At 42.2% G+C, this 15,277-nt stretch overlaps 1 protein-coding gene across 1 annotated transcript in view; it reads left to right on the top strand.

Annotated features, from left to right (window-relative positions):
* The window catches only part of FBXL17 (F-box and leucine rich repeat protein 17), a 306,625-nt gene that overhangs the window by 274,947 nt on the left and 16,401 nt on the right, over window positions 1-15,277 (top strand). The window contains exon 8 of the mRNA XM_075411650.1: window positions 12,939-13,081. Within this exon, the coding sequence (XP_075267765.1) occupies window positions 12,939-13,081 (143 nt within the window). The remainder of the gene's footprint in view (window positions 1-12,938; window positions 13,082-15,277) is intronic.

The raw sequence follows: 15,277 nt of genomic DNA, 5'->3' as shown, positions 1-15,277 counted from the left end.
AAATGTATGTGTTACCCCTTTCAAAGAGATTTTTAGTCAGAATTGCGGTAGTATCGCTACTTGAGTGGTTTGCCACCGTACTCCCAAATAAAGGTCAAACTATTCATCCAGAGAGAAGGGGTTGAACCAGATCTCCTCAAATCTTGGAGAAAACAGGTTTTCTCAGGGGATATAGTCTGTCTCCTGTTCATTTCCTTGAGGCATCTTATTAGATTAGTTTCCCAGCGTGGTCATGCCCCTATATCTTTCTGCATTTCATTGCAGTCCCATACTTCATTCTCAAGAAATGTTGCCCATAGCCACATATGCACAAAGGTATAACAATGAAATTATCACAGGAGACCTGAAGCAGCCTCAGGCAGGTGAAGACAATGGAAAAAACAAAATACACCAAGTATGTTAAAATGCAGGTTTGCCATCCATAGAGATAATACAGCATTCCATTGGGAAAATTTTTCAGGCTGGGCAACTTTTTTTCTAACCTTCTTTAGGATTTACAAAAGCTTAAGTCTTTACCGATTTACATACCTTTCTGGTTGCTGTATTCTGTGAGCGCTTGCTATAAATATTAAAAAACCTCTAGTGTAAGATATTTTAAAAAATAACATTGGCCAGTCTCCCTTTTGCATCACTGCCATACCATAGGGAAAAGGACTTAATTGCTTCCCTGTTTGCTTATTACATGGATGTATGTGCTGTAAGGGAACCTAGTGAGGGAATTAAGGCTGACATTTGATTATGAGAACAGTGAAGTTCATGGTTACCTCCTCTACTTATGTATTTAATTTTATTTCACGAGCAGTGCTCTTATAGTTAAAACCAGGAATGTATTTAAGTGCTTGATTATAAATGGGATTGGCTGAGTTCCTTGGTAGAAAGCCAGCTCTTGTACAAATACTGTCTCTCTTGCTTTGCTATTTCATGGTGGCACTGAAATGGAGCTGTTATGTGAGGTCATGATTATAAAAGAAAAAAATACATGTCATACTACCTGTCAGGTGGACATGCAAAAGCCTGAGCAGAATTAGACTTTTGACTGGGAAACGAGCACAAACTGAAATTTTGGAGTAATATACCTATGGTAGCCTTTATTTGGTAGCAGAAGAACTACAGTGCTTAATGCATTATTTTTATCAGTGAATGAACAAACATTTATTTAGTCATCAAAATACTGTTATAAATTTGAGACAGGAGTAGATTGTGTAAACAGTTGTATGATGCAGTGAGTTTTGTACAAATGTTATTCATTTAAGGCAGAAGCAATGTGAATTGTGAGCTCTGATTCCTCTGTTGGGTGAGTAAAGTAGCAAAGAACTCGAGCAGTGATTTCTTCAACCACTATCTGTAGTTACAGGAGCAAAACATCTTTTGACCCATGGAAATGGGATTAGGCATGTACACTGTCTCTGCACATAACAGATCAGCTAAATTGCAAGACCTCAAGTAATTTGCATGGCAGATAACCATCAACCTCATCAATGCAGGGGATAAACATAAATCCTATCTGTTAGTATCCTGTGGGCAAAATTACCAAGCTTTTGGTTATGGCATCAAGATTTGCTCTGAAGAATCAAGTTGCCCTAATTCAGAGAAAAAAGCTGAAGTTACTGAAAAATTTTCTGAAAAGAAGTTTTTGTAAGTATGAACTTGTAAAGAAGAGCCTTTTCTGTGTGTAAGCCATATTTTTGTTAACTAAATAGTCAATACTTAATCTGTTGTATATTGTAGAGGTTATTATTAACATTTATAAGTTAATGTTTTAATATGTAAATATAATGTCTTAAAATTAGTTGGCAGTATATTGTCTGTATAGTCAACTGTATTTTACAATTGGCAAGTGTTTGTGTCTAATTGCGGGCTAATTTACAAATGCTTTTCCACAAATCACTGGAAATGGAATATCAAACTAATTTTGGTGACTGGTAAGCTTCAATACATTCAAATGTTTATAATTTATCCTCATCATTTACATCTTTCTCTTTCGTTTCTAATTCAACAGAATAATGTAAAAGAAAGATAGAAAAGACCAGTCAAATGGGCTTTTCCAGTCTGTCTAGTACAACATTTTCTCCAGACCTTTGTCCACTCATGTTTTAAATAACTCACACGATGAGAGTAACTCCGTAACTCCACCAACAGAAGGAGAATATTTCACAGTCCACTAAACTGTTACACGGTTTTCTTAACATCTAAATGTATAGTTTTCTTTGCTAATTTTCTTTTTATTACATCTGCTTATTGCAATTTTAACTCTCATAAACTTCATCCCAATTTTTTTGTACATTAGGCTCTTCAGGAGCTAGTACGTGGCTATCAAAGCCACCTTAATATGTTTTGGCTATATGATAAATAAAGGATAATGAAAGGTTCCATAAGAAGACTTATTACTTGGTAATACTTGGTTGACTGATTTCTGCTTTGCATAAATCCCTTAGAGAGGTTGGAAATTTTAAATTCTAATTCTTGCACATTTAGATGTGTTTGATATTAATGATAAAAAGAACTTAAATAAATGCTAGAATATTTTTTTCATGAAAGCATGTATCTGTGTAATGCCCTGTTGTCACAGTGATGTCAATCATAATCAATTTTTAAAAACATTTCTATGCAGTCCTCACTGAAGACTAAGCAAATGCAGTGCCTTTTGCATATGCAGTATGTTAGGTGATGATAGGAAAAAAAGAGTGACTAGGATTTCTTGATTAAGGAAGTACTTTATTGTGTAGTAGGTATGCATCAGTAAAAATATGTTTACTTGGATGAAATTCGGCTGCATACAGCAGATTTCCAAACAATTTTATTTGGTAAAATTACGCAAAACCTGAAGTATTTGTTTCCAGATTTAAAAATACAGTAAAATTAAATTAAGAGTGCGCCAAATATCAGTTGTTCGTACTAAAGATATGCATGTTACTTTTTTCTGTTGTAGTGACCTTATACTTGGGAATGGTCATGACCAAATTATAAATGTTAGATTACTGAATTATTTTTTTTAAATATTAGTATAATATCTGTTTGATTTTTTTGAATATAGATAAAAAATCAAGGAGGAAGGCCTCAGGATGATACACTGATAACCACAGTTTTCTGAAACAACCCTGCAAAATAAATACAACAGTCTCACCCCGCCAAGTTTTGTCAGATGCGAGAGCTCAGTGCCTGCCTGGATCAGATCCAATAGTTAATCATGACAACATTCACATTGCAACCATTGGTTTCACAGTTTTCTCACAGTTAGATGGAGACCTTTCCTCTCTGACTAAGGCAGTCATTTCTGGCTGTAATAGCAGATGCATTTAGCTATGTCAGTTTAACTTTATCAGTTTAAAATAAAATGAAGTTAAATTACTATTTGCTTTTAATGGTGGTGCACTAAGGGCACTTGTCTTAGATGCTACCTCTGCCTGCAAACCTGGTCCTGCATATGTTCTTTCACCTTCTCAGCTACAACAGAGTGTCATTACAACTGGAAAACATTTTTGCTTAATACAGCTCTAGGCTCTGGGGGTGATTTTCCAATTCTAGTTAGAGACATTACACTTTATCTTTCGCTATGTAGGAGCAGTGCATCAGATGATTTCCATTCCACCAACCTAGTGCTGGAAAAAGAAATACGAAACCTTGCCTTTGCCAATATAAATGGGAATATAACAAAAGGAGAGAAAAGAATTCAATGCATTGTTAAATATTCACATACAGAGAGGTCCATATGTCAAAGCCAGCATCTTTAAACTACGTGGTGGGTTTTCGTGTACCCACCTCTACTTAGTTTCAATGTATCATGTTCTTCTGTTAGGTCGCTCACTATGTTTTTAAATCTGGTTGTTATTATTACCAAAACACACCTTTAACTGTTCTTTACTGCTGGTTGTGCTACAAGTTCCTAAGTCACAGAATCCGAACTTATTTTGTAGGCTTTTACTGTATGCAGGCTTTCTGAGAATAGTAATGTGTTCTTTGTGGTCAGATTCAGAGAGGAAGAAAAGCTGTTGAGCAATGCAAACATTTTCTTAGCTGAAACTAGTGGCTTAAAGTATTTTGCTCATGCAAGTTGAAGAACTGTGTGTACTCAAGACTTCTCGAAGAATTAAAGGATGAAATAGCCAAGCTCCTAACTGCACTGTGTAATCCTTCCCTTAAACCTACTTGACAACCACAGGATTGCTGGCAGAGTTATTTAAAAAAAAAAGTTTCAGGAAAGATCAGAAAAATATTAACTGATACACCTGACATCTAGATAAGGCAAATTAGTAACAATAAGGAATACAATTAGTGAACACAGAAATAAATATGACATCTCCAGGAAGAGGTGGCACAGCTTTTCCTAAGAGAGGTTGTGCTTCACAATTGTATCAGACAGTACTTCAAAGAAGTCAGCAAGGAATAAGGAAGACCTGGTTGATACAGTGTGTTGGGATTTATAGAGAACATTTGCAAAGGAACTAAGCAGTCATAGACAGGGAAGTCCTGCATCAAGTTTTAGGGCAGATTCAAAACAAATAGGGGAAGGTGGTTTTCGAAAGAAAAGGTAGCTGAACTGAGGGACTTCTTGCCACAGGATATTGTGGAGCCTAAAAGATTTTGTGGATTATAAGACTGATTAGATGACCTTACAGAAGTACAGAGGCATCAGCCCTGGTTCAGAAAGTCCCTGCTTTCATGTGAGGAAAGTTTTCTGGGAAAGTGTTATTACATTTTCACCTGTTCTTATGGCCTTCCCTTGTCTCGCACTGTTTGGTACAGGTAGAGACTGAATAGTGTACCTTTTCTCTGATGAAGAGTGTTCTTGTGAGGGTGCAGACACAGATGCACACATTGAAATTTTCTGAAAATATGGCAGTTGGTGTTTTACGATGGCATGCCCTCTATGTCTGTCATAGATTAACTATTGCAATATATGCATGCAGTGTAACGCTGTACGCTCTTGTCAGAGCATTTGGTTTTCCAGAAAGAATTCTGCTAACCTGGGGACAAAGAGTTGCAAAGTATGAAATAAATATGTTATTTTCTACTAGCATATGACAGAATATTGTAAGTCTTCAGCCACCTGTAATGCAGTAAATGATTTCTAGTGTAATTTGTAACTAAATTGGAAAAAAGTTGTCAATTGTTCTCATGCGTTAAAGAATACCAAGCTATTTAATACTGCTGAACAGAAAATCAAATATGTGCATATGACGTTTGGGTGCCCTGTAGGAACAGTTACAGTTGACACAGTGGTGAGGAATGCTGCAAGGGAACAGCTAGCCAGGCAAAAATACTGTCCATGGTGAGCCTAAGACATACCTGATGCACGGATTAAACACACAGATTAATTAAAGCATGAAATTTCATTCAATTATTTGCATATACATGAATGTGGAACACAGGTGAAGACAACAGATCAACAGTTGTCTGAAAATCGGTCTGGAATTTCTGAACTGCAAAATGTGTTCACTTAGAAAGCCCTGTTCCCCAAACGTGACAGGTGGATTTTTTTGTTTCCATTCAATTTTTATAAATATCATATTGATACGTAACATTCTGAGGTTTTTTATTCCATTTTCTGTATTTTTGTAAGTATTGTTACTTGTACCAAAAAATGTGATGTCTCATAGTGCTGTTAAAGTTGTGTTCTGGCTTTCCTTATAATTGACAGAATATAGTAATGACAATGTAGTCCAAGAATCATGCGTATGCACTTTGATTTATGGAAACTTACGTATGCTTTCCAAATCCCATGGATGATCTTTATCATTCTTTTAATACTTCAGTAAAGTAACACTAATAACAATTGGCTGGTTAAAGTATAGATGTTCAGAAGACAAGAAGTAAAGGCCAATCTTGCAAAGAGGTTTAATGATCTGTTGTTTGACAATTATTTGTAATTATTTCAATAATTCTTAAGTCCTTTTCTCATTGTGTAAAATGTAAAATTATTTTTATCTTTATGTAAAAAAGCCATAAAAATTAACTGAGATTTAATTAAGGTCCTACTCTAGAAATTAAATGCTTTACCCCTCAAAATGCCAAAGTACAAAGAGTAACGTATCAAACGATAAATTAACATGTTTTAAATTATGTTTTTTTATAAAATGCTTTTCTGTGAATATTCTGCTATAAGAGTGTATGTGAATAAGACAGAGAATCTTTTGTTTTTCCAATTTGTTTAATACGTGGACATGAAGATACCTGCATGAAATTCCATGCTTCAAGCCATTTTTTTTGAGGGCAACTTCTTGGACTAATGACACTCAACTTATATTTTAGTCTTGGGCATTCTGCACACAGTGTAACACCATTTTCGGTCCTTCAAGGGCATCATCCCCTACTTTCTCTCTAATGTAAGTCCTGTGAGGGAACTTCAAGAAAAAATCTCTAATTTTCTTTAATGCCTTAACTAGGAGAATTCTTCACCAGTGTGACCTGATGATCTTTTATGTCACTCCCAGAAAAGTATTCTCTGTTGATTTTCTTAGCTTGAAAATGACAGAATATGACTGTAACTTTACAAAAACTAGCAAAAATATTCAAATACAAACAGTATTTGAAATTTTATTTAACTGACAATATTCTAATCTAATGGCAGGCTTTCAGTATTCTGGCACTACATTTTCTGGTGTTATTACAATAATCTGTAATCGGTATAGTGTTTTGTTTCAGCCTGAATAAATGCCAGGTGCCCACCAAAACCGCTCTATCACTCCCCTCCTCAGCTGGACAGAGGAGAGGAATATGATGAAAGGCTCGAGGGTCGAGATAAGGACAAGGAGAGATCACTCACCACAGAATCACAGAATCACAGAATCACAGAATAGTAGGGGTTGGAAGGGACCTCTGTGGGTCATCTAGTCCAACCCCCCCGCCGAAGCAGGGTCACCTACAGCAGGCTGCACAGGACCTTGTCCAGTCGGGTCTTGAATATCTCCAGAGAAGGAGACTCCACAACCTCCCTGGGCAGCCTGTTCCAGTGCTCCGTCACCCTCAGAGAGAAGAAGTTCCTCCTCATGTTCAGACGGAACTTCCTGTGCCTCAGTTTGTGCCCATTACCCCTTGTCCTGTCACTGGGCACCACTGAAAAGAGCTTGGCCCCATCCTCCTGACACCCACCCTTCAGATATTTGTAGGCATTTATAAGGTCCCCTCGCAGCCTTCTCTTCTTCAGGCTGAACAAGCCCAGTTCCCTCAACCTCTCCTCGTAGTGGAGATGCTCCAGTCCCCTCACCATCCTTGTAGCCCTCCGCTGGACTCTCTCCAGTAGCTCTTCATCCTTCTTGAACTGGGGAGCCCAGAACTGGACACAGTACTCCAGATGAGGCCTCACCAGGGTAGTGTAGAGGGGAAGGAGAACCTCCCTTGTCCTGCTGGCCACACTCTTCTTGATGCACCCCAGGATCCCATTGGCCTTCTTGGCAGCCAGGGCACACTGCTGGCTCATAGTTAACCTGTCGTCCACCAGGACACCCAGGTCCCTCTCCGCAGAGCTGCTCTCCAGCAGGTCCACCCCAAGCCTGTACTGGTGCATGAGGTTGTTCCTCCCCAGGTGCAGGACCCTGCACTTGCCCTTGTTGAACCTCATCAGGTTCCTCTCTGCCCAGCTCTCCAGCCTATCCAGGTCACGCTGAATGGCAGCACAGCCTTCCGGTGTATCTACCACACCTCCCAGTTTGGTGTCGTCAGCAAACTTGCTGAGGGTACATTCTAACTCTTCATCCAGGTCGTTGATGAAGAAGTTAAACAAGACTGGGCCCAGTACTGACCCCTGAGGGACACCACTTGTCACCAGCCTCCAACTAGACTCAGCGCCCCTGATGACAACCCTCTGAGTTCTGCCATTCAGCCAGTTCTCTATCCACTTCACCGACCACTCATCCAGCCCACACTTCCTCAGCTTCCCCAGGAGGATATCATGGGAGACTGTGTCGAAAGCCTTGCTGAAGTCAAGGTAGATAACATCCACAGCTCTCCCTTCGTCTACCCAGCCAGTCATGTCATCATAGAAAGCTATCAGATTGGTCAGGCATGATTTCCCCTTGGTGAATCCATGCTGACTACTCCTGATAACCTTCTTTTCTTCCACTTGCTTGATGATGGCCTCCAGGATAAGCTGCTCCATCACCTTTCCCGGGATGGAGGTGAGGCTGACCGGCCTGTAGTTCCCTGGGTCCTCCTTCTTGCCCTTTTTGAAGATTGGAGTGACATTGGCCTTTCTCCAGTCCTCGGGCACCTCTCCAGTCCTCCAGGACCTCTCAAAGATGATGGAGAGTGGCTCAGCAATGACATCCGCCAGCTCCCTCAGCACTCGTGGGTGCATTCCGTCGGGGCCCATGGATTTGTGGACATCCAGATCGCTTAAGCGATCCCTCACACAGTCCTCCTCGACCAAGGGAAAGTCGTCCTCTCTGTAGGCTTCTTCTCTTACCTCCGGGGCCTGGGATTCCTGAGGGCCAGTCTTAGCACTGAAGACTGAAGCAAAGAAGGCATTCAGTAGCTCTGCCTTCTCCGCATCCTCCGTCACCAGGACACCCGCCTCATTCAGCAGCGGCCCCACGTTGTCCCTAGCCTTCCTTTTGCTGCTGATGTAGTTGAAGAAGCCCTTCTTGTTGTTTTTGACATCCCTTGCCAGCTTCAATTCCAGGTGAGCCTTGGCCTTCCTCGTCGCATCCCTGCATGCTCTCACTATGTTTCTGTACTCTTCCCAAGTGGCCTGTCCCTCTTTCCACATGCCATGCACCTTTCTCTTCTGCCTGATCTCCGCTAGAAGCTCCTTGTTTAACCATGCAGGTCTCCTGCCTCCTTTGCTAAATTTCTTTCTCAGGGGGATGCATTGCTCCTGTGCATGGAAGAAGTGTTGTTTAAAAAGCGACCAGCACTCATGGACCCCCCTGCCTTCGAGAGCCCTGGCCCACGGGATTCCTCCCAGTAGCTCCTTGAAGAGGGCAAAGTCAGCCCTCCTGAGGTCCAGGGTTTTGATCCTGCTTATCGCCCTGCTTCCTCCATGCAGGATCCTGAACTCGACCATTTCATGGTCACTGCAGCCGAGTCTACCTCCAACCTTCACGTCCTCCACCAGTCCCTCCTTGTTTGTTAATACAAGGTCCAGCAGAGCGCCTTTCCTTGTTGGTTCCTCCACCACTTGCATCAGAAAGTTATCATCGATGCTCTGTAGGAACCTCCTGGATTGCGCCTGCCTAGCTGTATGGTCTTCCCAGCTGATGTCAGGGTGGTTGAAGTCCCCCATGAGAACCAGAGCCTGTGACTGTGAGGCTGCTTGCAGCTGCCTGTAGAAGGCTTCATCAACCTCCTCCTCCTGGTCAGGTGGCCTGTAGTATACACCCACCGTAATGTCACCCGTGTGAGCCTGTCCCTTAATTCTAACCCACAAGCTTTCAACTCCTTCTTCACTTGCCCCCAGGCCAAGCTCAATGCATTCCAGTTGCTCCCTCACATATAGAGCAACTCCCCCACCTCTCCTTGTTGACCTGTCTTTCCTAAAGAGTCTGTAGCCATCTATGACAGCATGCCAGTCATGCGAGTTGTCCCACCACGTTTCTGTGATGGCGACCAAGTCGTAGCCGTCCTGCTGTATAATGGCTTCCAGCTCCTCCTGTTTATTGGCCATACTACGTGCATTGGTGTAAACACACTTGAGCTGGGCTGTCAATCTCACCCCTGGCCTTGGCACTCCAAGCCTAGGCTCATCCCTAGTGAGCTGGGCAATATCCCCTTCCCCCTTCGAACCTAGTTTAAAGCCCTCTCAATGAGCCCCGCCAGCTCGTGGCCAAGAATTCTTTTCCCCCTTTGTGATAGCTGAGCTCCACTTGTTGCCAGCAGGCCCGGTGCTGTGTACACCTCCCCATGATCAAAAAAGCCAAAATTTGACCGATGGCACCAGTCCCTGAGCCACCTGTTAACCAGGTGAGTTTTCCTGCCCCTTTCAGTGCTGTCCCCTGCCACTGATGGGATGGAGGAAAACACCACCTGCGCCCCTGATCCCTCAACCAGTCGCCCTAGTGCCCTGAAGTCCCTTTTGATGGCCTTGGGACTTCTTTCTGCTACCTCGTCCCCGCCAACCTGCATTACCAAGAGGGGGCAGTAATCAGAAGGCCGCACCAGACCAGGGAGTTTCTTCGCAACATCCCTAACCCGGGCCCCAGGGAGGCAGCAGACTTCCCTGTGGGATGGGTCCGGTCGGCAAATTACTGTCATGGACAAAACAGATTGAACTTGGGGAGAAAAAAATTTGAATTTATCACCAATCAAATCAGAGTAGGATAACGAGAATTAAAACTAAGTCTTAAAATACCTTCCCCCCACCCCTCCCTTCTTCTCGGGCTCAGCTTCACTCCCATTTCTCTCCCTCCTCCGTCCGAGCGGCACAGGGCAATGGGGAATGGGGGTTACAGTCAGTTCATCACACATTGTCTCTGCCGCTCCTTTCCTCCTCCTCCTCGGACTCCTCAAACTCTGCCCCTGCTCCAGCCTGAGGTTCCTCTCATGGGAGACAGTTCTCCATAAGCTTCTCCAACGTGAGTCCTTCCCACGGGCTGCAGCTCTTCACAAACTGCCCCAGCATGGGTCCTTCCCACAGGGTGCAATCCTTCAGGAACAGGCTCCTCCAGCGTGGGTCCTCACTGGGTCACAAGCCCTGCCAGCAAACCTGCTCCGGCATGGGCTCCACTCTGCACGTGTCCGCAAGTCCTGGCAAGAGCCTGCTCCAGTGTGGGCTCCCCACGGGGTCACAGGTTCCTTCAGGCATCCACCTGCTTCCACAGGCTGCAGGTGGATATCTTCTCCACCGTGGACCTCCATGGACTGCAGGGGAAAAGCCTGCGTCACCATGGTCTTCATCACAAGCTGCAAGGGAAGAATCTCTGCTCCGGCATCTCAAGCACCTCCTCCCCCTCCTCCTTTACTGACCTTGGTGTCTGCAGAGTTCTTTCTCTCACATCGTCTCACTCCTCTCTCTAACTACTGTCTCACCCCCAGAGGTTTATTTTCTTCCCTTTCTTAACTATGTTATCCCAGAGGCTCTACCACCATCGCTGACTGGCTTGGCCTTGGCCAGTGGCGGGTCTGTCTTGGAGCCAGCTGGCACTGGCTTTATCAGACATGGGGGAAGCTTCTCGCAGCTTCTCCCAGAAGCCACCCCTACAGCCCCCCCGCTACCAAAACCCTGCCAGACAATCCCACAACATGCAGCTTTTGTTACTGCAAAACATATGCAGAAAGTTTCTGACTCTTTTTCTGTAATTTTTATTAAAGTGATACTTCAAAAGGGCTCTGTAAAAAATGTACAAAGTGTATGTTCTGCTATACATACATTTATGTATTCACAAAAATAGGACTTATTTTCTAGGGATATACTAGGAAAAGAACAGGAAGTTGGTACTGTCCTACAAAAATCAATGAAACCATAATGAAACTACATAGGTGATTGTATCATAAGTTCATTATGTCAGTTACAAAATTCAATTATTGTTGCCCTTTTTGGTGAACTACTGCAAGAAAAAATTATGTACTACTGCACCTTCCACAGCTTCTGGGAATGTATTTGGCCTCTTTTGGCCAATTTTGTTTGCAGATCGAGTCCACCTAAATATTTATAAATTATCAAATTATCCTCACTGGTGTCTGCCATCAGTACAGTTGTTTGCACAACCACTGCAAGGTCAGATGGGTTCTTTCTCTCTGCTTCTAGATCTCAGTTACACCCTGATTAGCTAAGGCTGACATCTGGCATATCAAGAGCTACCAGCTCTTCATCTCTTCATAACTACCTTTTTTTTTTTTTCTCCCCTGACAGTAGGTTGTGTAGCATGAACAGAACTGACCCACAGCTGCTAAAAATCATCCCTTTAAAGATATTTGCATTATTTGGACTAAGTTATTCATTCATCTTCCTTTTCAGCAACTGCATTATAACTAGAGTTAAAAACTGTAAACATCCCACCCCTTGGCTATATGCAGATGTCTGACTTCTACACCAGAAGCCTCAGACTTTTCTCTTGAGCTGAGATTTTGGCTGCTGAAGACTGTTGCTCATTTCTGTTAACAAATCACAACTTGACTTAACACTTCCGAGCCTGTATTTCTTGAAAAGTGTTCTAGTCCATGGTGACCAGGGTGCTAGTGATTTGTTTCCTTCTTGTCATTCCAGACTAGCCATGTCACGAAACAGCCTTCCCAACCTGTTCAGATGCCTCATGGTTTCTCCTACTTACCATTTTTCAGTCCTTTCATAACTTCCAGATCCTCTTTCCTTTTCTTTTATAAAGGTTCAGATTTTTGAGTTAGTTCATCCTGGCTTTGTAATTTATTTTTTTTTCATTGGAAAAGTGTTCATGAAGAAAACATGAAAGCGAGACGTGTCATTGTTATTACATCATCAATATGATCAGTGGGAAACAAATGCAATTTTAGAACGTAGTTATAAAATGTATGATGTAAGATACCTGCAGGGCTTTCTAAAAACATTTGTTTTATTGGCACAGAAAATGTCTTGTTATTCTCTGTGCTATCTTTGCAATATTGTTTTGCTGAAAAGAAATGTTGATAGTGTAAAATCAGTTGTTTTCCATGAAGAGTGGGAAAGAATTGTTTTTATTCTATGGTTATTTCAATTTCAATTAATTGATCCTTGATCCTTCTGAAAAAAAGTAATTAAAAGAATTCCTATAGAATAACTTTGCTAACTAGTCTATTTGTCTTGATTGATAGATAGAAAAATATATGGGAAGATCTATTTATCTTTGTGTTTGTATGTGTTTGCACATGTGTGTATTCCTAATTTGAAGAGATAGCTACTTCATAGTTAAAAAGGCTGAAATACAAGATCTTCTACAAGTTATATGACAACTGCTTCTCAAAATTTAATTTCAACATCATTTAGTGTATACATAGAACTAGGCTTACCATCTCCATGAGCTATATAGTTCTTATGTTTAATATCTTTACAGCTCTTATAGCCATTGGACGATACAGCATGACAATAGAGACAGTGGATGTTGGATGGTGCAAAGAAATCACAGACCATGGAGCCACCCAAATTGCACAAAGCAGCAAGTCTCTCAGATACTTAGGGCTGATGAGATGCGATCAGGTAAGGAGCATTTGTGTGAACTGCTGCCTGCTTCTGAGCATGTGTGAATGTGAGTGTTCATGTGTGTATCTGTCAGTGAGGGACACAGGAGGATTTATGTTTTTCTGTAGAAACAGGTTTGGTATTCAATACTGTGGTAACTCTTTTAGTGTGCTATGTTCACATATTTAGCTAAAAAAGTATCTAGAGAACTAAAAAAAGCATTATCAATTTTTGCTGACATGGATGTTCAAAATACACCCACAGGCTACACCCACAGCCTGAGGTGCGCACAGAAGTTTTATGTAAGATCTGCCCTCTGAGGGTTTTGAATATTTTTGGCTAAAAGTGATTGGTATGTCATGTCATTACTATGACAGACTGATGTCGTTTTAAAAAGAAAGGAAAAATGAAACAGTAGAATAATGAAAATACTTCAGTGTTACTTCCAGAGTGATTTTCTAGATATCTGTGTTCCTCCTCATACATAATGGTTTTGAAAACACAAGGGCAAGGATTTGGGTAAAACCATAATGCTTAAAAAGAAAAAAAATATGGATTTTCTTATTATACAGCTTTTCTACTTGGAATATATTAATAATGCCTATAAGTTTTAGCACTTTATTATTAGAACAAGAGAGGACAAAGTAGTCCTGCTCCACCTCACCCTGTATATAGGCTTTGGGAATCATGTCTCTGTTGAGAGAAGAGAGATCAAGAGGCCTGAGAACACAGCAGAAATAGCTAAAAGTCGTTGGAGGTTCACAGTCTCTGATCTCAAATCTTCAAATATACCTACAGTGATTGTTTCTTTTCCAGCCATCATGAACAAAAAGTCCAGCTTGTGATGCCCATCATAAGCACATCTCTCAGGCTTGCGAATTTCTGGTTGGATACTGCCTGTGGAAACACAGGTTTTTACTCTAAGAAACTACATACTCAAAAATAATACAGGGTCCTGCACCTGGGGAGGAACAACCCCATGCATCAGTACAGGCTTGGGGTGGCCCTGCTGGAGAGCAGCTCTGTGGAGAGGGACCTGGGAGTGCTGGTGGATGACAGGTTAGCCATGAGCCAGCAGTGTGCCCTGGCTGCCAAGAAGGCCAATGGGATCCTGGGGTGCATCACGAGGAGTGTGGCCAGCAGGTCGTGAGATGTTCTCCTTCCCCTCTACACTGCCCTAGTGAGGCCTCATCTGGCGTACTGTGTCCAGTTCTGGGCTCCCCAGCTCAAGAAAGATGAGGAGCTACTGGAGAGAGTCCAGCGGAGGGCTACGAGGATGGTGAGGGGACTGGAGCATCTCTCCTACGAGGAAAGGCTGAGGGAGCTGGGCTTGTTCAGCCTGAAGAAGAGAAGGCTGCGAGGGGACCTAATAAATGCTTATCAATATCTGAAGGGTGGGTGTCAGGAGGATGGAGCCAAACTCTTTTCAGTAGTGCCCAGCGACAGGACATGGGGCGGTGGGCACAAACTGAAGCACAGGAAGTTCCGTCTGAACATGAGGAAGAACTTCTTCCCTCTGAGGGTGACGGAGCACTGGAACAGGCTGCCCAGGGAGGTTGTGGAGTCTCCTTCTCTGGAGATATTCAAGACCCGCCTGGACAAGGTCCTGTGCAGCCTGCTGTAGGTGACCCTGCTTTGGCAGGGGGGTTGGACTAGATGACCCACAGAGGTCCCTTCCAACCCCTACCATTCTGTGATTCTGTGATTCTGTGAAAACCATTACCTTACATCCGCTGCAGTGCTTTATAGGAGACAGTTACAAAATCTAGTATTTCAGCTGGTAAAGAATAATAATTTGCAGGTCAGTTGTAAATTTAGAAATAGCATTTTGTAAAACCCAACCTTAGACAGTTTCCAGTTTGAGGGCAGGTTGAGAACTTTGGAAGACTTGCTCTGTCTTTTAAAGCTGACTCCACTTAATCTCCTAAACATTAGTGTTTTATAGGAGCCAATAGACGAAAAGAGCACATGAGTCCCTTTGACGGATTGTGCTAAGATTACGTACTTAGAGAATGTTGAAAGGGTTATTTGACCTTGGGAATTAGATCTGACCCTGAATCACCTGATCAATTTTACGCAGATCTTTATTTTGTGGATTTAACTAATGTTGAACAATCAACAAGGATCTATTAAGTGCAATAATTTTATCCTTTCTTTAGCTGCTATAGAAAATCAATCATCTTGGTTCTGAAAACAAGTTTTACTGCCTCGTCA

This window comes from Opisthocomus hoazin, chromosome Z (genome assembly GCF_030867145.1).
Source record: "Opisthocomus hoazin isolate bOpiHoa1 chromosome Z, bOpiHoa1.hap1, whole genome shotgun sequence".
NCBI lineage: Eukaryota > Metazoa > Chordata > Aves > Opisthocomiformes > Opisthocomidae > Opisthocomus > Opisthocomus hoazin.
This window is presented reverse-complemented; position numbering and strand designations above follow the sequence as displayed.